The 24,486-nt window shown below is 44.2% G+C and overlaps 3 protein-coding genes and 1 non-coding gene across 5 annotated transcripts in view; all 4 read left to right on the top strand.

Annotated features, from left to right (window-relative positions):
- The window catches only part of aspscr1 (ASPSCR1 tether for SLC2A4, UBX domain containing), a 17,438-nt gene extending 15,968 nt beyond the window's left edge, over positions 1 to 1,470 (top strand). The window contains exon 17 of the mRNA XM_071525156.1: positions 1,275 to 1,470. Coding sequence (XP_071381257.1) covers positions 1,275 to 1,285 — 11 coding nt within the window. The 3' untranslated portion in view covers positions 1,286 to 1,470. The remainder of the gene's footprint in view (positions 1 to 1,274) is intronic.
- A 2,762-nt stretch (positions 1,471 to 4,232) lies between these two features.
- Positions 4,233 to 4,305, top strand: trnaa-agc (transfer RNA alanine (anticodon AGC)). Its single transcript has one exon. It is a non-coding gene; the product is annotated as a tRNA-Ala (tRNA).
- Positions 4,306 to 7,685: 3,380 nt separating this feature from the next.
- On the top strand, positions 7,686 to 9,240 carry LOC139648915 (myeloid-associated differentiation marker-like protein 2). The gene is made up of 2 exons (XM_071525170.1): positions 7,686 to 7,966; positions 8,589 to 9,240. The coding sequence occupies exons 1-2, from the start codon at positions 7,686 to 7,688 to the stop codon at positions 9,238 to 9,240; spliced, it is 933 nt and encodes a 310-aa protein (XP_071381271.1).
- A 6,478-nt stretch (positions 9,241 to 15,718) lies between these two features.
- pycr1b (pyrroline-5-carboxylate reductase 1b) lies at positions 15,719 to 22,151 on the top strand. 2 transcript variants are annotated; one of them, XM_071525140.1, is made up of 9 exons: positions 15,719 to 15,852; positions 16,200 to 16,293; positions 16,566 to 16,636; positions 16,915 to 17,094; positions 17,334 to 17,441; positions 17,749 to 17,862; positions 18,508 to 18,600; positions 20,339 to 20,502; positions 20,670 to 22,151. In XM_071525140.1, the coding sequence occupies exons 2-9, from the start codon at positions 16,227 to 16,229 to the stop codon at positions 20,845 to 20,847; spliced, it is 975 nt and encodes a 324-aa protein (XP_071381241.1). In that variant the 5' UTR covers positions 15,719 to 15,852; positions 16,200 to 16,226; the 3' UTR covers positions 20,848 to 22,151. The 2 variants fall into 2 exon arrangements, with proteins under 2 accessions (XP_071381241.1, XP_071381242.1); XM_071525141.1 differs by having other exon boundaries at positions 15,731 to 15,852; positions 16,176 to 16,293.
- The last annotated feature ends 2,335 nt before the right edge of the window (positions 22,152 to 24,486 follow it).

Below are 24,486 nucleotides of genomic sequence, written 5' to 3'. Positions count from 1 at the left end.
GCTCTGGTGGTCGCCGTATTGATGTTTTTTTGTTTAGAATATCTCTCCCTTTCTCTCTCTTGTTTGTGTTTTTGTGCACGTTTATTTCTGGCTGATCTCTGTGTGTGTCCATGTGCTTCTCTTAAGAAAGTTGCGGCTGCTTTCTCTTTCATGAGGAAAGTTAAAAGAAAGAGAAAAAGAGGGGTGGGAGGGGGGGAGGGAGTTGAATCTGGAATTATAGACTCCATGTGTGGAACTTAACAGAGGACACTTAAACACACACACCACACACACACATACACACACACAGTATACACTCACACAGTCCATCCGAGACTGTTTGTCCATCCGTTAAGGTGTCCTGTGGTTTAGCACGTCTTATTAGAGACGACAGGACAAAGTGCTTTGATGTGTCCTGGAGGAATCGAGCCGAGATAAGAGCCGATACACTTCCAACCTTCAGCCGTCTGGTGACCTTCTGGCATGCCAATAAACCTCTGTATCTTTTGAACAACAGCTCTCCGCTCCCTCTCGCGTCCCGCTGATCGGCATTATGTCAATTCTGGGTTGACAGGATTCATTAAGTGTCGCAGGTTGTGCAGGATTTGCATCTTCCAGTTCCAGTGCTTCAGATTCAGTTCTCGTTCTAAAACGATACTCTTTTCTCATACCTTTCCTCGTTAAATGAAAGCACATTTCATGATGTGATAGAGTAGATGATTTTCTTTTGTTACATTTGCAGATGCTGTCTGTTCAGTTCGTCAATAAATCTATCATAAAGTGCAGGATGCAAGTGTTAAAAAGAGCTGTTGGTTTCTTCAGCTGCGTAGGTTCAAAAGAATCATACAGCTACATTAGACAACAGAAGAACCGACACACTTATTTGCTAGGGGCAAAAAAGAAAATCAGGGAGCTGATATAGAAAAACTGTTCTTGAAAGGTTCTTTGCTGTCTCTTTTAAAGAACCGTTTTTGCTATCTCAGCTCTCTGATGGCGCAAAATCTGCTCAAAAAGTGCAAAATTGCCAAGAATGATTAGAGCAGACTGCTTCATCATCAGAGCAGAGATCTCTAATCAGTGTGCAGGTTCCTCTGACATCTGATGTCGTTGCTCAACAACAATACCCAGAAACTAGAGGGAGGTTAGAGTTGTCATTCTAAGAATTCAGCATTTTGAATCTTTTTGATATGTTTTTGCTATTTTAAAATCAATACCGATGCCAAGATTTGATATGGTACTGATAATTTGTATTGTTTGCCAGACCTGTTAACTGATGTCACCTGTTTCCTCCACAGGTAAGAAGTGAGACAGCTGCGTGTCGTTGGGCGGACCGACCGCAAGACCGAGCTGCGCTGTGCAGACGCCGTAGAGCACTTCACCTTTGCGATGGCAGTGGACTTAACCCATCATGGAAACAAGCCTGCACGCGACAGTTTTACAAGAATTAAAACATGTGAGATATATGAATTAATAAATAGTGAATATTTCATTGCCATGAAGATTGACGTGTTTTATCCCGACTGATTTCTGGGAGGATAGAGTGCAGAAGAGACTGTTTTATTCAGGACAGTTTCATCGACTGAATAAAGGCGAAATAATAACACTTAAGTGAATAAAAAGACGTACTAAAAAGACGGCACACATTTCTGAAGTGTAACGTACACAGCCACAGTTGTGTTCCCTCAGTTTATACCGGTATGTAAATCTGTTCCATTTCAAGCCTTTAGTAGTTTTAATGGAATTCTTTAATTGTATTTAGCCGTTTTTTAATGATTTAACTGGTTTAATTATTGGGCTGTTCTCTATTAATGGACACTTTACAGGCTTTTCCTCTTATTTGGGAATCTTGCAACCTTCACCAGAGACTGGAGTCTGCATCTCTAAATCCAGATATACCTGGATTCAGATGTCTTCTTTTTTTAATTATTAATTTTGACCACCTGCCACACTAATCAAAGGGCGAAGGGTTCACAGCTCCAAACCTCCAGCTATTCACGCGCTTTTTAAATGTCTGATGACAGCGGGAGTTGTAGAGAGAAAAGGTCGCTGGGAGGGGTGGAGAGAGAGAGAGAGAGAGTTCAGAGTCCGTTTTGTAACACTTTGATAGCGGTATCTGCAGGTTTTCTTTTGAACTGCTGCAGAATTGTAACCTCCAATCCACAGGAACGGTGCCACGGTGTCTCCCTGCTAACAGCAGGTGAAGACGGACAAGACTGTGTGAAGGCGTCGCTCCTCAGAAGCACAGAAAATGCTCTCGACTGTTAAACTGTGAAGCGTTCTTACCTGTTATTCTTGGGCTCGACCTCGCAACGCTGAAACCTTGAAATGCACTGAACAGCTATTTGTTGGCAGTGCTATAAAGGAAAGAGTAGCGCTTCTGGTTTAATCCTCCACCAACCTCCACTCCCAACCTCTGCCCTTGCCTGTTAGATCTATACCTTTAAATCTAAAAGGCTTTGAATTGCTGTGAAGAGATCATCAACACAGAAATCATGTTTCTATATTCAGGGAAAAGAGGAAAACAACAGGAATACAGTTAAATTATGGAGTTTAAGGTTTGATCTGTCTGCCACACTGCTATCAGGCAGTGTGGAGGTGTGTGTGTGTGTGTGTGTGTGTGGGGTGAGGGGGGTTGAACATTTTTCAGGTGCCTTCCTGGACCCATGGGTGACTACCGCTTTGATCTAACGCAACACACACCATGATACAAGCAACCGGCACACACACATTCATGGACCCTCACACTGACTCTGTGACATGCCCTAGCTTATCTGACTAGTTAATAGTAAACAAGCAACATGCAGCCATACTTTCACGTCCTATCATCTTTTTACACACACACACACACACACACTCTCACACACACACACACACACACACACACACACACATACAGTGCGTTCTTCAGCCTTCTCCCCAGCTGCCCCCTCGTTCTCTCTCAGCTGCAGGAGGAACTTCAAAAAGAGGCCGGACACAGAGGGGAGCAGGACTGTGTGTGTGTGTGTGTGTGTGTGTGTGTTGTGCGGGTATGTTGCTGTGGGTGTATGAGGGAGGAGTGCATTCCATCCACTTGTCACACGCACATACACATACACACACACACACACACACACACTACACATTCCCTCTCCCTCTCTCTTTCTCTCTGCCTCTCCTGCAAATTAATTACTTCCAACTGCCCCTGGAGTCTTTGATGGAGGAATAAAGCGGTGGGTTTGGGAGCGTGCATTTACACAGGATGGAGAATATGTTGGTTGCTGTGTGTGTTGGTGTGTGTGTGTGTGTGTGTGTTTTTTTTGGGGGGGGAAATTTGAGCTTTAAGTTTCACTCAGAGGTGCAAGGTGTTGTAAACTCCCAGTCTGCTCAGGTTCTTCTTACTGGAATACAGAGATCAACCTTGTTTTTGTCTGACAGTGAACATATTGTGATTTGAGTCATTCCCAATTAAAAAGTAAATATTCTTTGAGTGATCAACATGTTAAAAACTGACTGCTTAGTCATTGGGGTTGGAAATTCAAAGGCTGTTGTGAAAAGCCATGGTTTTAGTGCATGCCATGGGGCCTCAGGGTCTTCTGCAGCACCACTCTGCTGCAATAGCGCTCTCTAGTGGCTTCACCAGCAAAGACTTACAGTATTTCTCAAATTCATCCTTAAACGTTATTAGAAACTTACTTAGCTGTTGTCGTGTTATTCGAATATTATACTCACACTTGCTTATTGACTTAATAACTGCTGATAGGAGTGATGTTTTTACTTTTCTTGTTTAATGTTGTGGCGCTTTTTGTTTTCATAGCATTCTGAATTATCTGGCTACTTACTGTTGATGCTCGAGGATGTTCACTTATTTTACTGTTGCACTAATTGAAAGTCGCAAGATATGAAGATAGTAAGAGCGACTGCTAAATAGCCTACCTACGTTGCAATTGTAAACCCCAGTCTTCCTTCAACGGATGATCCTTGTTTTCTGTTAATATTAAGGTTTATAATGTTCAAACAACGATTGCACACTAAAATCGGGAGTTCTCCCCGCAAACTGTAAGCGACAGGCAACATCTGTAATAATTCAGTAATGAGTGATAGTTTGTCCTCAGGCGGGACTCGAACCGCGGTCAGATACGGGGATAGTAGCCTCGTGTAGGCTGAAATCCCTGTTATGGCCACGCAAGACCGGCCCCGAAGAAAGCCGAAGTCCTCCGGCCAGCAGGAGCGTCTGTCCCGGACAAGGAGGCGCTCTTTCTCCTCAGGCCTTTACCGGGGAATTAGCTCAAATGGTAGAGCGCTCGCTTAGCATGCGAGAGGTAGCGGGATCGATGCCCGCATTCTCCAGAGAAACTTTTTAAAATTAACCTGTATGTCGCTCACGATAGCTGCAGTAAACGATCCTGTAGCTGCACATTCCCACAGTGAATAACAAACTGCATTTCGGCGTAGAGTTGCAACAGTAAGGTGTGACAGTTGCCACCAGTGAGTCCAGGTTTGATCTAGTATGGGTTTTTTTCCCTGCAAAGAAATACATTTCTAGTAAAGAAATTTATGAGGAAGGAAGCCATATTTACCAATGTTCTCTCTAATGTTTCCTCTTGATAGTTTACATCGGTAAGATTTCCCAACCACACTTGCTCCGCTCTTGATAAGTTGCTATACAATTTTATTTGGAGGAATACATCTCATATAAAATGGTATAAAATTGCAACGTGTCTGGATCAATCAACATAAGTATGCAATTACAAATGAAGTGAAAGAAGTGTCATGCAATGTTAGCGATAGAAAACGTATTTTGTAATTCTCACACACACACACACACACACACACATATATATATACATATATATTTAAATTGTAATAATGTTTCTAATGTAACATCAGAAATAGGTCTCTGACTATAATATGATATCCTTACTACTATTTTGATGCATTGCTGTTCTATACATGTTTTACATTTGTCAAAATTATAGTAGACAGAGAAACATGGGGAAAAATAAATGATAAAAAAATAAATAAATATGAAGAAGATGCTGTCCACTCAGGCTGCTGCAAGTGTCTTATTTAGCATTAAGATTTGGCAGTGAGATTATTTAGTTCCTACTGAGAAAACTAAGACATTTCAGAGAGATAAAATTCCTCCGAGCTGCTACAGTTGTTATTGTACATGTCTTCATTGTGCTTAAGACGCTCTTCTCTGCTGTGGTGTTTTATCATTTGCTCTGTGCTTATTTTGGATGCAACACCCTCTCTACTGGCACAGAAAGAAACCAGGCTGTTTCTGAAGTTCAGCTGTAGATGGCAATATCACCTTTAGTAAATATCTACAAGCCCTCTGAAGAGGCAAGGCTGGTGCAGGCCAAGAGGTCTGCTGCTTGTTCAAGAGTTGTTGGTTCTTGTTGTTCATAGAGGAGGAATTATCTTAAATGGTATACTGTTATTTAGCATGGGGAGGTGACTAGGATCCTCCAGACACATTTTGAAAAACCTAAATAGGTGGATAAAGTGATGGGATAGAGAAATGTGTGTAGTGAGAGAGAGAGAGAGAGAGAGTGATGTGATGACATACATGTGTGTAAATCATCTCCTAATACAGTTTGGTCAATATTCAGGACTGGGATATCTAATAACTTTCTGCTCACTTCTACATGCCTGGGAGTTGAATATGTCAGTCAGTCATGTTTATTTATTTATATAGCACTTTATCACAAGCTTGTCTCAGTTTTACATACCATCATATACATGTCATATACATACTACAGCGCTATATACCATACTACATCATATACATCATATACTACACCATATACCATACTACACTCAAACACTCACACCTATGGGCAATCTCTTACGTACGATTAATTAAATGTACTACTTTCAGAAGTGTAACCTCACTAGAGTACAGCAGTATCTTATCTGTGCACTCAGTCTGTCTTAGTGAATTTGTTTTCATATTGTGTGTCTATTGTCCATACATCTTCTCGCCCTGTGCCACATGGGTCTCTAATGTGCCTGCATGCCCCAACCCCCCCACCCGCCGGCCCCCCCAGCCACATGCTCACATCCTCCCAACACCCTCACCCGACGATGGCCCAACCCCAGGATCTAAATAACTCCCTTCCTGGTCTGACTGACCAGCAATGCCCCCTCCCCACAAGAGAGGGAGGGACAGTGAGGAAGGAGAATGTGTGTGAGAAAGAGTGTGTGACAGAGGGAGAAAGTAAGAAAAGGAGAGTTGACATTTGAGGAGGGGGTGGAGGTGCTGGTGGTGGTGGCTTCAACTCATGTGGCCACATGGCTCAGCAGTGAGAGTGTGTATGGCAACACACACACACCCGGATATCCAACAAGCTTGGTGAGGAGACCTTGTCTCGGACCGTTTACTCATTTCGTCTAATTGGCTGGACCGAGCCGGATCATATCCATGAAGACAAGACTCAACTGACTGCTTGTTGGTAAACAACCTGGACTCAGAGGATCTCCAAGTTCTCTTCATAAAGGGAATAAGTGATTTTATCAAATGTAATGCCCGGGATGTGAATGTCAACCCATCTTTGCTTGGTTGCTCAGTACTGAGACTGGATGTTTGCTCTGTATTTTTGTAACTGAACGATGACTCAGTGTGATATCTCAGCTGAGAGGTGAGTGTGTTGGCCCTGCTCAGCCAGCTTGAGCTCTCACAGACCGTGTGCGGAGATCCAGGAGGGAGATTTCCCCTTGAGCGACTGCTGTGTTTTTTTTGACGTGTTTTGTTTGTGACATGCTCTGATTCATCGACACCGAAATAGAGTATCAGAAAATACTCAAAAGTCCCCGGCAACTCCGCAAAGACAGCGGAGGGAGGAGAGGGCAAAACCCAGAGGTGGAGGGGGGGAGGGAGAGGGGGGGGCGACGGCAGAACAGAACGATACACCACCCAAACCCCCAATGCCCACCTACCCACCCACATTCACTCACACTCACATACCACGCAGGAACACCTGACCATCCGGATATACTGCCACTCGTTCCTCAAGAGCACTGGAAGTTTCAACATAAACCGGGCAGAAAGCCAGAGATATTTATTTATCATTAGGGGAGAGCTGATTGTGGGGGGAGTGGTGGTTTCTGAGAACATGATACAGCAGTTTTGTGACTTTCTGCTGGGGTGAAAAGCAAACCGTTGAAGATAGTAAAAGAGAGTAAAGAGAGACACCATTATATGAGAGCTTAAGAAGTCTGGTAAAGGCAGCCAACTGGACTGATTTTGAGACTTCTCTTAGGAGTGTGTGTGACCACAGCCAACTATATTAAAGAAGCCTACATGCTACAAAAGACTAGAACTCAATTCAGATTTTTTGAAAGATTATTTTTGGTCAGTTTTTGCCTTTGATTGATACAGCAGAGAGACAGGAGGGATTGAGAGAGAGAGAGAGAGAGAGAGAGAGAGAGGGGGATGACATGTGACAAAAGTCCCAGGTCAGACTCTAATCCAGGACGTCAGAGTTACATGGTATGTGTCTTAGCCCACAGATCCACCAGGACGCCCCTCATTTCTGCTTTTGTGGAACTGGCTTGGACTTGAGCTCAAACTTTTAAACTTTTAAGACTTGGGACTTGACTTGAGCTCAGTGTTTTCGTGACTTCTGGTGTTAAACTCCTTCGGCTGTCTTTGAGGACCCAGAACAGACATTACCTCTTCAAGTAGAATATCGATTTCTTGATCCCCTTACACCCTCCCGGCTATGGATTCCCAGGCCGGCCCGTACCTCAACAAGAGGGCAGTTTGCTCGCCTCTCGGTGCCGCCCGCCTCTCCCAGTTGGCTCTGGGCTGTGCGGTGGTTGCCATGGTGACTCACAGTGCCGGCTACAGTGGTTCGTACGGCGTGTTCTGCATGGCGGTGTGGGGCCTCTGCTTCGCTGTGTCCGTTCTGGTGTTCTTCCTGGACGCCACCCGTCTCTACAGCTGCCTGCCCGTATCCTGGGACAACCTCACGGTGACCTTTGCTGCCCTGGCAACGCTCATGTAAGGCATGGCTTCAGTTACACCTCATGCACCTCATTTGGCTGTATCGTTATAGAGGTGGCATTCAACAGTTAGCTCTATCCCTTAAAATAATCTTACACTGACATTAATTTACATTAATTCACCTCTTATCCTAATTCATGCAAAATCCACTTAAAATTTGTTATGGCAGTTATTAATGGAGGCCCTATCGAAACCCCCTTAAACACACCCTTAATTTTTGACTGCTTACTATCTAATATAATGAAAAATTCAGGGAGAGAGGAACTTTCTGTTAATAACTCATTAATAACCCTGTAAACAATGCACAAAAGGCATTAAAAAAAATCCTGGCCTACTAATGTTTTCATGAATCAGCCCATGAATAGATCCCTTAAAAATCCATGATACTAGCCCTTACTTTTCTAAAGCTATGTTATTTTAAATGGATAATGTTATGTGATGGAGAAATCAAGGAGGTTTCAGGGATACAATTACGGGGTTTGGTTTTGTAGTTAATTGTGTGGTAACCATTCTCCCTTCCCATCACATGAAAACTTACAGCCTGAATGTTCAGCATCTCCTTCTCTATGGTTTTATCACATCATATCTATCCTCATGTGTCTCTTGTCTCCACGCGCAGGTATGTGACAGCCTCGGTGGTCTACCCGCTCTACTTCGTCCGCTCCGAGTGCCCCTACGCCGGCTGCGATGTCCGGGATTTCCGTATCGCTGTCACCGTCTGCTCCATCGCGGGCACCCTGGCCTACGGGGCGGAGGTGGTCCTGTGCCGAGCCAGACCGGGCCAGAGTGTGGTGGGATACATGGCTACTGCCTCCGGCCTGCTCAAAGTAGTCCAGGGCTTCGTGGCCTGCATCATCTTCGGAGCTCTGGCCAATGGGAGCGAGTATTCCCGTTACCCCGCCACCATCTACTGCGTCGTTGTGTACGCGCTGTGCTTCGCCCTGACCTCGCTGGTGGTCATACTGACCGTGTGCGGTCGGACCAAGACCGTGCGCTGCATGCCCTTTGACCGCTTCGTGGTGGTGTACACCCTCCTGGCCGTCCTGCTCTACCTGAGCGCGTCGGTGGTGTGGCCGGTGTTCTGCTTTGACACTAAATACGGGTCCCCGTGGCGACCGTCGTCGTGCCCCCGGGGGAAGTGCCCGTGGGACAGTAAGGTTGTGGTGGCGGTGTTCTCCTTTGTCAACCTGGGGCTGTACGTGGCGGACCTGATCTACTCCCAGAGAATACGGTTTGTGTCCTCACAGCTACCGGCCCGGTCGCGGGTGTAGCACCGTACAGGAACAGTATGTTGAAGGATGGATGAAGTCAATAAAGGACATTAGGCTACTTCCCAGCTGCCATAGAATTTGCAATTGCAGCAGGCAGAAGTTATTCATCAACTTCATTGTTTGTTTGCTTTTTTTTTAGATTTGTTTTGCCTTTATTTGACAGTAGAGATAGACAGGCGAGAGATAGGGGTGTGTGGGTGTGGGGTTGGGGTGACACGTGACAAAGGTCCCAGGCCAGACTTGAACCCGGGACGTCACAGTTCCTGCACATGGTATGCGCCTCAGCCAGCTGAGCCACCAGGATACCCCAACTTCAATCTTTAAAGACTGTGGTATGTGGACTGGGCATTTTTTACTATAACATATCCCAATATATCCATCCAGCTCCCCCCTCTGCCCCGCCCCGGTGAGGTGACACCCTACCCCTTTAACTTGACCCCCTTTTGCCCTTCTAGAATAGGCAGCCACACCCAGCCAGCCAGGCCTCATTGGCATCTCCAGCCAAATCCTCATGAAGCCATACACACCCACCATTGCTGACCTCTCGCATAACTGCATGTCTGAGCAGACAGACACACACACACACACATACACAATCTCTGACTTTGGGCTTTGACCGTCCCTCGCTCACCAATCTGTAATACCCCAGACAGCCACCCTCCGCCCCACCATCCCTCCACCCTCGGGGGGTAAAGGAGGAGAGTGCATCCCCTCTGGTTGGAGCTCTTCTGTCAGCAGCTATATCTCCTCCCATCACAGGAACAAACAGTACAGACTTCTCCCCTTCTCTTCTGCTTGTCTGATGTCTTGAATGAGATCCCCCCCCCCCCCCCTCTCTCTCTCTTGCCTCTTACCTTCTTACCCCCTGTCTCTCTTTCTCTCTTGCTTCTTACTTTATTTCCCTCTGTCTCATTCTCTCTCTTGCTTCTTACTTTCCCTCTGTCTCTCTCTCTTCCACTTGCTTCTTACTTTCTCTCCCTTTCTCTCTCTTGCTTCTTACTTTCTCTCCCCGTCTCTCTCTCTTGCTTTGTACTTTCTCTCCCTCTTACTTTCTCTCCCTCTGTCTCTCTAGGTCTGTAGATTTTCACTTACCTCATTTACTCCAACCTTCCCATTCTCTCCCATGTTATACCGCTCACATCCTACCTCTCCTCCTTGCTTCCTCCTTCCATCCCTCTCCTTCTCTTGTCCTTGCTTCCTCCCTCCATCCCTCACAGCTCTCCTCCTTTGTCAGCTCAGTGAATCTCATCTCTCCAGTGGTCTCTAATCCAGGATCAAAATATTCCCCTATCACATCTGTGGATACTAAGGATGTATTGTAATAAGTCTCTGCGAAGCCTCCGTGTCACAACCTATAGCAGAGCAACAGCCTTGGGGCTCAGTAGCCAATCCAGGACCAGTTGGCTGCTCTTGTTCCCAAATCTTGTATTCTGCCTAAAACCACGGAGAATGTCATTGTTTGTTTGTGTCTTCGAGATTTGCTATTTTAAATATTATGCTAATTTTTGTAAGTTAATATGTAAATACAAGTAAAAAGCATGTACATTTGAGGAGGATTTTCAAGGGAGTTCATGTAAACAGTTTGAAATTTTTGCAGCGATAAATAAATTGTAGTTGCTGAAGTAACATTTTTTTTCTATTGTGTCTGTGTGTGTTACTTCCAAAAGCAGTTCCTCTCAGATAAATCCTGCACAATTAGTTCCACTGACAGTCCCTCTAGAGGCAGCGCTCACTCCACTTGTCCTCTTATCCTGCCCAAATATTGAGTCTGTCCCAGGTCCAAAGGAGGATTTAACATCAGTGGAATATGACAGAGCCCAGAGAAACCTGCCAGTGAAAGTGTCAGGACGGTGGTGCCACAGAGCAATCTGTAGCTCCATTAAGGCCTGGACTCACTGCTCCTGCGCAGTTCCCCATTTAGCAGCTGTTCCATGTTTGGCCCTCATTTTACTTCTCACACCCTGGGGGACTCTGTCTTACACATAGCTATGCTCACACACACACACACACACACACACACACACACACACAGCCCTCCAGTGTAGGAGCTCGTCTGACAGAGATGAGCTGGGACAGGTGTCCATCATAACCGTCAGGGGGGACGTCAGGGGACAGAAGACTGCTGGCTTGCTGTCATGACGAATCTCTCATGGCGCATGTTGGTGATGTCAGCTTCCCCCAGTGGCGCTTCAGTCTTCACTCTTGTTTTGTAAAATGTTGTGTGGAAGGCTTTATCTTTGGTATACCTAATGGGTTTGAATCCATGCCTGCGCCCCTCTTTGCTATGTTAGCTTTGGGAGCGCTCACAAGTTTCTCTCAAGTTATTGGATTTTGGCCCTGGGGTTTGTGATCTTGAAATTATGATAATTATGTCAGGAAATCTACAACTATCATGTAAGTATGCTGTAATAGAAACAGTTGTCTGTCACTTAGCATGATGGTTGTTCTCATTTATGGAGTTTATATTGTCTACCTTCATGAATTTAAATGTCAGTATTAATGCTGGGCATTTGTTATAATTACTGATTCCAAAACCAAAGATTTTGTTTGAGATAATTATTTAAATAAGTAAGTAAAAGTAAAATAAGCTTTTTTTGTCTGACACTGAGGAACTGATTTAGCTTTTTTCCAGTGGACACACAGCCCCCTTCACTTTTCCACAAGAAGGTCAAAGTACACTGACAGCCAGCCTAGCAACCTTTAAGCAGCAAGTTGTTTAGTGCCTACTTAAAGGCCACTAGTGTTGGCGGACACCAATAAACCAACAAACCGGTGCACATCCAGCAGATATCCTCCTGTCCGGTCTGGGAAGTGAATGAACCTGTGACCTTCTGGCCAACTTGGCACCAAAAAGTCTAGGTGTTCTCTGATTAATTTGGTTAATTTCAGGACAAAGGACTCTCTCTCTCTCTCTCTCTCTCTCTCTCTCTCTCACACACACACACATACACACAAACACACAATTTGTGGCCGCATCATGATTTTGTTTGCCTCCTGGCAGACCTTCCCTATCTCACCTCTCATTTGTGGCTGAAGAGCATAGCTGAGTCCATCATTATTCCAAGTGCTTCTCCAAAGGTTTGGCTCAGTCTGCACAGAAATCAGCTGAATGACCATGAGTCCTTCACAACCCCCCCCCCCCCCCCCCCCCCCCCCCCCCCCCTTCAGTTCACCCATGTTTTTGGGCAACACTGTGTGGGATAGTTTGTAGCATGGCCAACTCTCAAACCACATATGGGCTGGAGTTTTATAGCATTTCTGTACTCTAATACTTAGAATTCACTCTCTGCTTACTGCCTGTTCATAGAAAGAGAAGAATACACAACATACTTTACAGCCTCTCTCCTTTACGTGTTCTATTGTGATTTTTAATCCAATTTGCACATGTGGTTTCTATGTATGGGGAAGATCCTTTGGTAGTCTTTGGTTTAACACAATACTGGAAGCTGACATTTCACACAGCGCCTTAAGTTCCCTCTCACTTCTTTGGTATTCTGTCTTTCTCACTCATTCTCGTCTCAGACTGTAGGAGGGAGACTGATGAACACTTGGGAAAGATTTTCTGTCTGTCTGTCTGTCTGCAACATTAAATATGCACATCTTCTTGCTCAACAAAGCTACTTCTCTCTCTCTCTCTCTCTTTCTGTCTATCCCTATCTCTTGCACTTTCTGTCAAACACACACACAACACACACACAAACACATACACCTCTGGGCCCTAATCACTGCAAGCAACAAATTGTTGCGAACGCTTTACCTAGATCCGCTTTTGCTGGCTGTCGAAAAAAAAAAAACTGATTCATGCACTTGGGTATTTTTAATAAATCTCTTGGGGTTTTGTCAAAAAAAGAAAGACCGAATGAGTGTTGTCACGCCTCACCACACATGCGGAGTCTGAGTGATAGATAGCACAGAGGCAGTCAGTGGTAAATTGACTTTTTGTGTGTGTGTGTGTGTGTGTGTGTGTGTGCATCTGTTTGAGTGAGGGAGAGAGAGAATGAGAGGCAGAGTTGCAGAGATACAATGCTGAAATTTTCCGTTACTTTAAGATTAGGTTTGGAAAACAACAGTTTTGTGTGTCGATGGCTAATTATCCCACAGACAAGGGGAAGGGGACGCTGTGCAGTTTCCCCCCCACACAGCGCCCCGACTGTTATTATGCCCTTTGTGACATCAGACGAGAATGAATCATCATATTGTTCCCCCGATTCCTCATTTCATGTTTTCTTCTGAGAAGGAAATGGGTTACAATTTGGCGTCCTTCACTTTAAACCATTTTTTCCAATGATATTTGTCAAATAAAAAGACAAGAGGAGGTAAAACAAGTGACGAGACTATTTCGAATGATGGTGGACACCTATAGAGACATAACTGGTGTTATTTTGTCACTGTGCCCAGCTGACTGAAGAAGAGTGGCCTAACAGCTGGTGCTCTGGGAACACAACCCCAGGCCATGCATTCTGCTTTATATATAGACAGCGGCATACACAAGCCCTCCGTCGGCATTCCTGCCCAACAGCGCTGGGAGGAAATAAATGGAATGTGGTCTCTCAAAGGAGACATACAGCACCTCTTGTGGAGTGTAATTTTAGCATGGCATGGCATGGCATGGCATGGGAAATGAGGGGAGGCAGAGACAGACAGATACATGGGAGGGTCAATCCCATTAAAATGTGAACAGGGCAGATTTCAGTTTCAAACTGACAGGCAGTGGGCCGAGTTCACGGCTAATTTTGAGAATATGCATTAGTGAACCACCAAGGGATAGGAAGCCAAACCCTATTTAAATTCGATGGCTCATTAGTGTACACACGGCATCCTTTTCTTCTTTATTTCAGATTCTGCCAAATCTAATGGGAGAAGCAAAAACACCGGCCTTACAGTCTGCTATTTGAATAACAATCCTTCATTCAAATTCAGGTCCCTCAAAGGCCCCAAGCCACTTTTGGTCCCTACAAATGTTTTAGTGATTTCATGTTCACACGTCTCTGCATTCGCATTGAAAATTATCAATATCGACTGTGCATTCTGGCAGAGGGTTTTTCTGTCTCCTTGTGAAAAGGTGATGCATTCGCTCTAATTTAAACAGTCACAAAGAGAGGCAACGAGTTTTTAACATACTGCAAAAACTGCTCCTATATAAATAATGGCTGCATCCTTACATAGACTTTTACAAGGACATGTTGACATTGATCAAAGGGTTTCAGAGAGGTATCAGGATGTATCCAAGACTGTTATACGTCCCGTTTATACAGACACTGTGGCATAATACATAATGATGGCAGAGTGTAATATGGGAATCTCCACATGTTGTGTCCATTAAAGATTAACTCATGATTTACACAAGGGTAGTTTTATCAATGAGACCTACCTGGGCAGGTCTGGGTACCTGGGAATTTTTCTGTGCGATGTGACTCACTCCACATAACTCTGAAGTCATCAGTTATGGCATTACAAGTTTGACTAGCAGCACCGGTAGGAATGTTCACCTCATCTGTGTGAGTCCCTGATAACTCCGGGAAGACAGAAATGCCTGAGTATCTATCTATCTCTCTATCTCTCTATCTATCTATCTATCTATCTATCTATCTATCTATCTATCTATCTATCTATCAATCTATCTATCTATCTCTCTATCTATCTATCTATCTATCTATCTATCCAAATGGACTCTCTGACGGACATCTTCAATACAAGAGCACTTGATAAAATCAAAAGAATTATAGCAGACCCCACCCACCCCCTGAACAAGGAACTTGTCTACCTGCCCCAAGGCCCAGGCCAGGGACCAATCACAAGAAGCAACAGGGCAAAACAGCCATTTGTACCTGCAGCTATTTCTATGTTTAATGCTCAGTTAGTTGATTATCAGGCACATAGATACGCATATTACAATTACATTTTTAATTAATTTTTTTTTTTTATGACTGTTCTTATGATTATTTTTTACTGCATCTTGTCTTATCTCATTTTGTTTTGTGTTTCTATGTCTCTATTGTCTCACTGCACTGAATTTCCCAGTGTGGGATAATAAAGTTTATCTATCCATCTATCTATCTATCTGTCTATCTATATCTATCTGTCTATCTATCTGTCTATCTATCTATCTATCTAAATAGAGGCAGAAGACAGACCTAATGTATATACAAGTATTATCTGCTATTTCAATGTAAGATAATCACTCTGCTGCCACGTAAGGCCCCGTGTCTCTCTTGTGAATGAGTCAGGCCAACCATGGTCTGAATAGATGTTGTCATTGCTTGCTTTACCCAAAATAAACACAACCTACTTAAATTCACTGTTTATATACTTGACCTACATTTTGCCCAGAAGCGCCCCTTCACCGCCGTTATAAAGCAGACTGATGCAATTGGGCGTGGCGAACTGAAAAACCCCGCCCAAGCACTAACATCTCCTTTTTCATTGGTCATGAGCACAGGCAGTCTCTGTTGTGATTGGCCAAGCCCTCTGTCGATCAGTTGTTGAGCGCGTGGGGGGTTGAAGGAGGAAGCCACGTTGACACAAAGTGGTGTTTTTCTATCATTGTAACACCGGTGAATAGCGGCAAGGTCGTTATATCCAAGGGACCCGAGTTGGAACATCTAGCAGAAGGTAACTATCCCCGTCTCATATGAAGTTATCGTATTTCTCATTCATTTGTAGCAGTGAAACGTAGCTAACAGAGTAGCTAGCCGATAGACCAGACGGTCAGCAGCTAGCTAGCAAATTCCGGTCATCATCAATTAAAGCGCTTATGCTAGTTCTGGCTATCTTAACGGTTAGCTAGGTAACGTTGGACAATGTTAAAATCATTAGCTAGCAAGAATATTCATATTTTGCTAATCTTTGTCTTGTTTTTATCAGAAACCCCGTTTTTTGCTTGTCCATCAGTGTGGCCTATTGAAATGCATGAATGTCTGCTGTAACCCTAACAGCCCTATATTGGCTGTGACTTCCAGGGCAGAGCCGCCACATCATCTGACAGGATGAGCGTTGGATTCATCGGAGCGGGCCAACTGGCTCACGCGCTGGTGAAGGGTTTCACGGCTGCAGGTGCGTCAAATAACTTTATTGTGCAACCTGACCTCGTTTGCCTGTATGACTCAACATTTACTGATGTCAAATCATACAGTTAGAACAGTGTCTCCTATACTGGTTTGAGTCCATCAGTTAATGTTGGGGGTGGAGGGATAAGAATCCAGCACCCCTAACACACACACACACACACACACACACACACACACACACACACACACACACACACACACACCTCATCGACTTCCCATTCCTTGTCTCACTTCCCCTCCTCTCACCTGCCTCTCCAGGTGTGATTGCTACCCAGAGGATTACCGCCAGCTCTCCAGACACAGACCTGCCCACTGTGGCAGGGTTGAGGGTGAGAAGACAAGTTTTTGCATGAAGCACAGCTTGTTTGTGCTGTGGTGTGTCTGAGAATGTGCAGATGTGGGAAAAGAGTGCGAGCGGTGGCTTGTCCACGAGGTTGTCCATATAATCTGTGCATGTTGGTTTAATAACAAATGTGCATCTCTGTTTTTTTCCCTCACTTCTTCACACTCACCCCATACTTTCTCGACCACCCTTTACTTTTCTTGCCCCTCTCTCCTTCACATCCCCTCTCTCATCGCCATATTCCCTTTCTCCCGCCATCTGTAGAAAATGGGGGTGAACCTGACTACCAGTAACAAGGAGACGGTCAATAAGAGCGATGTGCTGTTCCTGGCCGTGAAGCCCCACATCATCCCCTTCGTTCTGGATGAGATTGGACCAGACATCGAGGACCGCCATCTCATCGTGTCCTGTGCTGCGGGAGTCACCATCAGCTCCATAGAGAAGGTCGGCCTCTCTCACTGTCTCTCTCTTGCTTCCGTCTCTTGTTCTGTTTTCCCCAGTTATTCATCTAACCATGACCCTATTTGTTTTCTCACTCCCTCTCGATATCTCAAGTTAAATTAAGTTGTTTTGGCACGTGTCCAAGAAAACTGTGATACATCCTGTCTCCTCTCACACACCTCTCCTTCATTCCTATTCTTTTTCATCTCCTATTCTGCTCCATTTCTGCTGTAATTTAACAGAAGCTGCTTCAGTACCGTCAAGCTCCTAAGGTGATGCGGTGCATGACGAATACTCCAGTGGTGGTGAGAGAGGGAGCAACGGTTTACGCAACGGGAACACATGCAGAGGTAAAGAAGGAAAGAAAGAAGAATGGAGGGATGTCAAGGGACTGAAAAAATGATTCACAGAAAGTGTAGGATGTAGTTTTTTCAGTTTTTTGATTTCAGTTTTTTGGACACACAACTCCTATTGGTTTCTAATGGAAGATCACACATTTTTAATGTTTTTTTTCCTGCTTGTATATAATTCTAATCATATCCCAGATAAAGAAAAGTGATAGAAAGATGCACAAAAGAGTTGCAATGGACCTTCTGATTTGACTAATTTCGTGAGTTTTTGAACTTCTTTATCAACATGTCGTCTTCCCTCCACCAGGTGGAGGATGGCAAGTTGCTGGAGCAGCTGATGGCCAGTGTGGGTTTCTGTACCGAGGTGGAGGAGGACCTCATCGACGCCGTCACTGGGCTGAGTGGCAGTGGACCCGCCTACGTGAGTGACTGACAGTTGCGTGTTTCTCAGAAGGTGCAATATGGGAGATGTGACAGACGAGCCAGGAATCGGGGGTAGAAGAGTTATGGTTTTGGCCATGAAATACTAAACAGTGACAGTGGCAGCAAAGGTTGCACAAGAGACTGTATTGCAACTCTCTTGTCACTGAATGGTTTCCTTTAAAAAAAAAAAAAAAAAAAAAAAAAGCCCTGTGTAGAAGATAGGTGTGGAATTAAGAAAAACTGTACTGCGTCTGCTTCCTGCAGAGCTTTAGACAAATATTTTTTCGATCTTGACCTGAAATTGTGTACAAACATTTATGACTGACTCTGAGGAGGCGGTTAGGTCACTCTGTACTCAGTGGAGGTTAGTACCTAAGTGCCAACTTACTGTGCTCAAAGCTGTAGTGTGTAGGTTGAAGAGTAAGTAATAAGTAAGGTAGAAGGGTCAGAAAACGAAGCAACCAGTAATCTGTAGACTTTAACTGCGTTTCAAACACTCCTTTCAGTGCTAAATCTAGGTGTTTATTATACATCTGTTAGTACACATCTCATCCAATTATCTATAACCACCCTCAGTGTGCTGACTGTACATTTGATGATGGCATTGTTGCCCTAAAGTAAAAACTGTGTGTGTGTGTTACAGGCGTTCACAGCGCTGGATGCCCTAGCAGACGGAGGAGTGAAGATGGGCCTGCCCAGGAGACTGGCCGTCAGACTTGGAGCTCAGGCGCTGTTGGTCAGTTGTCATTAATTGTGTGTGCGTATGTGTGTGGCATTTTTGCTGCACTGGTTCTTCAGGTTTTAAAGCTTCTTGATTCACTAGTCTGTGCTTTTGGAAGCAGAAAATGCAGTAGGATTTGAGTTGCTGTATGATCACATTCATTCCCTCCAGAGTTTGAGTTAGCTGGTAATTGCTGGCTTTTATTCAGTAAAAATGATGGAAGTCCAGAAAATTAAAAGCATCCAGGGCGTACTGGCTTGCCAAAAAAAAAAAAAAAAATTACATTTTTATCCTGTAGCTGCTTTCTGCAGGCTTTATGCAGGTGTTTGAAATTCTGGCAAAAGGCTGGAGGTTTGATTTGGTGTTTTCAGAGTTGGGGAAATATACTGGACTAATAATGTGTTAGAAATTGCTTAATTTTTCATGTAGCCACAGTTATAATCACAATTTGGCAATTTGTTGAAATAGATTAGTGGAAATAATTTCGGCGCTGCTTCAGTCAGTTCCTACTGCTCAGTACTTTGTGTGCGAGTCCTCATTTTTATGTGTAATGCAGTGAGTTTTGCCTCTCTAGTCTGGAGGAAAGTTTTCAGATCTTGTTATTTGTTGGAGGCAGTAAATTCCCCTGGTCTCAGTGTCTCCTCTGGTTTTCATCTGTGTTTGTGGAAAACGCTCTCCAAAGGCACTACACTTGCATAGTTATGTTAGCCTGTTATAAACTAGCATGCTACCTGGAAAATCGGGTACAGATTTTGTTTTCACTAGATTAGACCAAATGTATTGCCTGATAAGTGTTTCTGATGCTGTCATCTCTCTATCATAAGCTTTTAAAACTGCATCCACATTAATTCCCCAGAATTCACAAAAGGGATTAATGCAAAATGGGTCATGTCAAATAAAATAGCATTTTGTGAAACTGAGAACGTTTTACTCTAGCCGTTAAAAGCCGCTGCATGAAATTACAAACTCCCTCTAGTTTAACTGATAATGAAAGGAAAAATATTAACCTAACTAATAAATAGTCTAAAAATAGAAATACCTACAACAAAGACATGATTGTAACTAATTATGGAATAATGCGTAACAGCAGCTCATAACACTTAACTGTACAACTTCTATTCAACATCTATCCTACTTTGATAAGAACTGCACGGTGCAGTTCACAGAAATCCTTTCCATGTCATGTCAACCTCAGCTTTCTGGTCACTATTATTTGTCAACCCAGCTAATGTGTCAACCTACCAGGTTTTATATTCTGTCTGGAGGAACATTTTAATTTTGTGTATTTGTTTTCTGCCCCGTTGCATCAGTATTTTACCTCCCCTTTTTTTTGTTTTCCACTGACAGAATTTACTCTTCTACATTACAATGCATCTATGCACAATTCCCATTATAATGACTAGAGGATGAACATGAATCAGAATGGTTATGAAACAAAACAAAGAAATTCATGAGTCATACACCAAATCGTAGAAAAGCATTTCTGTTGCTTAGAATGGACCGGAATTTAAGCCCCATGGATGAAGTAATGCAACCTTCTTGGGTGTTGTTAATCTCGTTGGGGGCATTTGTAAATCTGACCCAAACCCTTGATACCCCCATTTAACCAAAAAAAAAAGCGAGAGAGGGAGAGCACTCCATGGCTCTGCTGGATCAGAGTAAAAAAAAAAAATCTCTTTCATCTAAATGTCCATCTCCTTCTTGTCATTTTACCCAATTCCCCTCTCTTGTTCTCTCCCCATTTTCTCTGCAGGGAGCAGCCAAGATGCTGCTGGACTCGGAGCAGCACCCCGGCCAGCTGAAGGACAATGTGTGCTCACCAGGGGGCGCCACCATCCACGCCCTGCACTTCCTCGAGAGCGGCGGCTTCCGCAGCCTCCTGATCAATGCCGTGGAGGCTTCGTGTATCAGGACACGGTGAGACGAGCACAAAGGAAATGCACCCATGCCTCTCACATGGTCTTGGACAGTTAAAGTTTCCTCTAACACAAACGTTAGACAGAGAGCTACACTATCTATACTATACTACTATCTATCTATAATCTATACTCAACCATCTAAGAACATTTCTCTTTGCTTCACAGGGAGCTGCAGTTTCTGGCGGACCAAGAACGCATCTCTCCAGCAGCCATTAAGAAAACCACGCTGGACAAGGTGCTGCAGCAGCCTGGCGTCACCGGCAGTGGAGTGGGTAATGGCAACGGCAAATCAGGACTAAGCCTCTTCAACACGCGCAGCCCCGGGGTCAAGAAGAAGAACTGAGAGTACACCGAGAGGCAGGCACACACACACACACACACACATAAACACGTTCACGTTACAGAACTGAGTGTATAAACACGTATACACGCTTGGATATGCATAAATGTTACATGGCTGTGCAGCCGTACAATTTGGAAAGTGTAGTATGGACTGTGGTCTGAAATTGCATCCAGATGCCTCCATGCCAAATTACTCATTTGTACATAAGTGAAAAGCAGACGGCGGACCTGGGAGCGTCGCCACCACAACACACACTCAAGCACAGGTGTATTCTGGGTGCAATGCACAGACTTATCGCCTTATGTTGTGATGCGGGATTGCTGGCTACACATATACACACATTCAGACGCACACTGAAGAGCAAAAGTGCATTTACAATCTGTTCTCTGTCTGCTTGGTCTCCAGACTATCTAGGGTTGTTAAATGGTAATGACCCAGTGGGCCATCACTGGATGCTGAGATACACCAGGCAGCAGATGGCAGCTGTGATACTATCATGGTGTTAAATGTACGTCTTAATTTCCCGTTTTTTTTTTTCTTCGTTTTTTTTAAAACGATGAAGCCTCATGCAAGTAACATCCGTTTGTTTTTTTTGTTGTTGTTGCAGTTAGCCCTCATGGTAAATTATTTTCTTTGTTTGGTCAACAGTGCTACACGGTTTAAGACTGAATAGAGAATGAACAACAAATTTTGATACGTTTTTTTTTTTTTGGGGGGGGTTTGTTTTGGGTTTTTTTGGCTTTGATTTTATAAACAGATAATATGGTCTCTATGGATATTTGCCTTCTTTTCTGCAATGTTGTGCTTTGACGTCGTGACCCAGGAAATATTTCTCACATGTCATTGTAGGCTTTGTTACACCTCTGATGTCAGCGTTTTCCTCAGGTCCCTCTCTTCACTTTCCGTTTTTCTGGTTTTGTCAGTCTGGAGAGCATTGTTGGTCTAAAAGCCCAAATCAAAACTGTTATCATGAACTTTCTGATGTTTCTTTTACAATGAAGGCACTTGTAATGTTTTCTCTTAAATGGGGAATGTGATGCTATTACCTGAAAGTGCTAATGGAAAACTTTATTCATATTCACTATGAAACACTTGTTGAAGAATTGATTCATATAGATGATGATGTAAACAAAAATACATCAGCTAAAGGTTCAGTCCGTCCTAATTGTGTATTTTGTATTGAGTTCCTATATATATTTCTAAGCCCATAATGTTACATGTTATGTACTGTTCTGTTTGGCAGATCTACTACTGAGTTGGTCTGCCAGTCAAAAAGAAGTCAATATTAAAGGTGCAGAATCAAATCGTTTTGTTCCAAAGCTAGTTTGTCCCTCAGTGGATTGAATGAGATACTGGTTTGACTCTAAATGTTCTGTGTTGGGTCTGATTGGTTGCTGTTATATTTCAACACTCAAGTTTTTACCCCTGAATGTTTCCTAAGTCTCTGTAGCATCAGTTTGTTCCTATATGAGGCTTGTATCTCCTGTATAGAGCTGTGATTAAAGGTTTCCCCTGGAGGAGAGTAAAGCAGACATTTCCATCTTCAATTAATGAAGAATTCAAATGCACCCTGGCCTGCAGATGGCGCCCTAAAATCAAATTACCCTTTTGCACATGCCTAATATCAGATTACCCTCTCTACATACCTATCAGTTGAGAGTGACTTAAAGCTGACCCAGGATTAACATTTAGATGCAACTCCACTGCCTCACTTAACGGTAAATGGCATTAGCCAAGGCCACTTGTCCTCACTGAGCTGGACGGGGTGTAGTGTTTCACCCACTCTTCTTCTCCCAGTCTCCTTTTACTCGTCTGGTCTGTCAGCTGCTGCCTCTGTCTTATAACTTCAGTTTCTTCCCCTTCAAAGATCTCCTCTCCTCCCCTTCAAAGATCTCCTCTCCTGTCTCAAAGATGGACCATGTCATATGTAAAAGGAGGTAAATGTGTTATTCCTCACTGGCCTGGAGGTGGGCTGTGATTGGTCGGTGGAAGAGGAATCAGAGTCCAATTTTAGAAGCTTTCTGTCAGCAGGACATATGACCAGAGAGTGGGATCATGGTTTTCTCTCTGGATCCAGCCCTCTGTTCCAGTTCTCCACTCCTTTCAGCAGAAGTGTGCACACAATTATCACTCCACAAGTTCAGAAACGGGGGGATTTTGCACTTGCTTGCAAGTGCAAAAGCTAGATATCAATGGGGTTTTGAATTATTGTGATGGCAGGGGGAAGAAGTGCACTTACTTACATTTGGATGTGTTATGAAATTGTGTGGTAATTACAGTAGTTATAGGAAACTGCATGTTAAAGTCGAAGTATTTATTAGATATTTAGGCCAATGCCTTCGTTCCAGGCTGCTACATTTTGGATTAACACAGGCGCATAGGCCACTTTGTGGCAGAATGAGATAGGCCTATAGGTCTATTCAAGCAACACACAGGTGCATAATGGCATGGTAAAAAAATGACGGAAGAGAAGTGACAGTTTGTGAAGAGCCATGTCCTCATTATAATTGAACAATTTCTAGCTGTTGTAGGATTAGTTTATTTTCGTTAAACTAATACACACACCAGTGTCCCTTGATTAAATTGCGGCTGGCGTGCTCTCAGTGCGCCTGGACTGTTTATTTGTGCGTGCAATGGTTTTTCCCCCGCTGCTGAAGTGTTTTGGTAATCCCTCTTTTATTCCGAAAGGTTATTCTCCGCTTGCTCCTGCCGCTGTCCGTTAAGATTAGCCATTCCTGGAGAGACTTCCATTTGCCTCTCATTATTAGACTTCCGTTACCTTGCGCTGGTCGGGCGGCTTTGAGCCGCCCATCCTCTTCACCCCAAGGTGAAGAGGATGGGCGCTGTGTCAATCACCTTGACACAGGCGACGGGTCTAAGGTGGCAGTTCAATGGCAGATAATCCTGAGTGGGGTGTGTTGGAGTGTGTGTGTGTGTGAGAGAGATTGTGTGTGTTTTGCTCCAGCCCAGCATGGGATTTCTATCCACAGGTAGGCCAGATGCTACCTGTCATCTCCATTCAATCAGTGTAATCACTGACCTTTGCAGTAACATGGTTGTTTGCATACCGTATCAAGGCCCGGAGGAGAGCCAGAAACCAAGATGATTGAATAGATGTAAGTCCCCCCCCCCCCCCTCCATCACCACCACCAAACAGTTCACCTAATCCTCTCTAAAATTGAAAACTTAAGAGAGACTAGCCTGGAAATGCGGTGTGTGTTTGTGGGCAATCTTCCGTGCTCCTCTGTGCTTTCATGACTCTGTGTGTGTGTGTGTGTGTGTGTGTGTGACCGATGCAGAACTGTGATCTCAGTGCTGATACAGTATCTGCCCTGTGCAGCCATCTGCATGGTGAAACGGCCGCAGAAAGGGGAACACTGACAGTTACCACACAGTCGGTGAGTCTGCAATACGGGCTTCCCTTTTGTGCCAGCTTGTACTGTCCAGGTCCGGAGGGTTCCTCGGTCTGAATGTGTCCTGCTGCCCTCCAGCCTCTTCTGCGGAGACACACACCTCCTCTCCTGATGCACCTGGGCTCACACCACCACACTCCCATCTGATATGAGGGAGGATCAGGCCAACTCCTATGGATAAACTGAGGCGAGATCTGTATTGACTGCACATCACCTATTTAAATTT

This window comes from Centroberyx affinis, unplaced genomic scaffold, assembly GCF_046629955.1.
Source record: "Centroberyx affinis isolate AG114_WGS23_722 - 3 ecotype Tasmania unplaced genomic scaffold, CSIRO-AGI_Caff_v1 ptg001272l_1, whole genome shotgun sequence".
Lineage (NCBI taxonomy): Eukaryota > Metazoa > Chordata > Actinopteri > Beryciformes > Berycidae > Centroberyx > Centroberyx affinis.
The sequence above is the reverse complement of the archived record's forward strand: the minus strand, read 5'-3'. Positions and strand labels throughout refer to the sequence as shown.

Coding starts and splice junctions, on each gene's coding strand:
- LOC139648915 (XM_071525170.1), top strand. CDS start 7,686: ATGGATTCCCAGGCCGGCCCGTACCTCAACAAGAGGGCAGTTTGCTCG. Junction 7,967..8,588: donor GCTGCCCTGGCAACGCTCAT/GTAAGGCATGGC, acceptor CTCCACGCGCAG/GTATGTGACAGCCTCGGTGG.
- pycr1b (XM_071525140.1), top strand. CDS start 16,227: ATGAGCGTTGGATTCATCGGAGCGGGCCAACTGGCTCACGCGCTGGTG. Junction 17,095..17,333: donor CCATCAGCTCCATAGAGAAG/GTCGGCCTCTCT, acceptor GTAATTTAACAG/AAGCTGCTTCAGTACCGTCA. Junction 18,601..20,338: donor TTGGAGCTCAGGCGCTGTTG/GTCAGTTGTCAT, acceptor TTTTCTCTGCAG/GGAGCAGCCAAGATGCTGCT.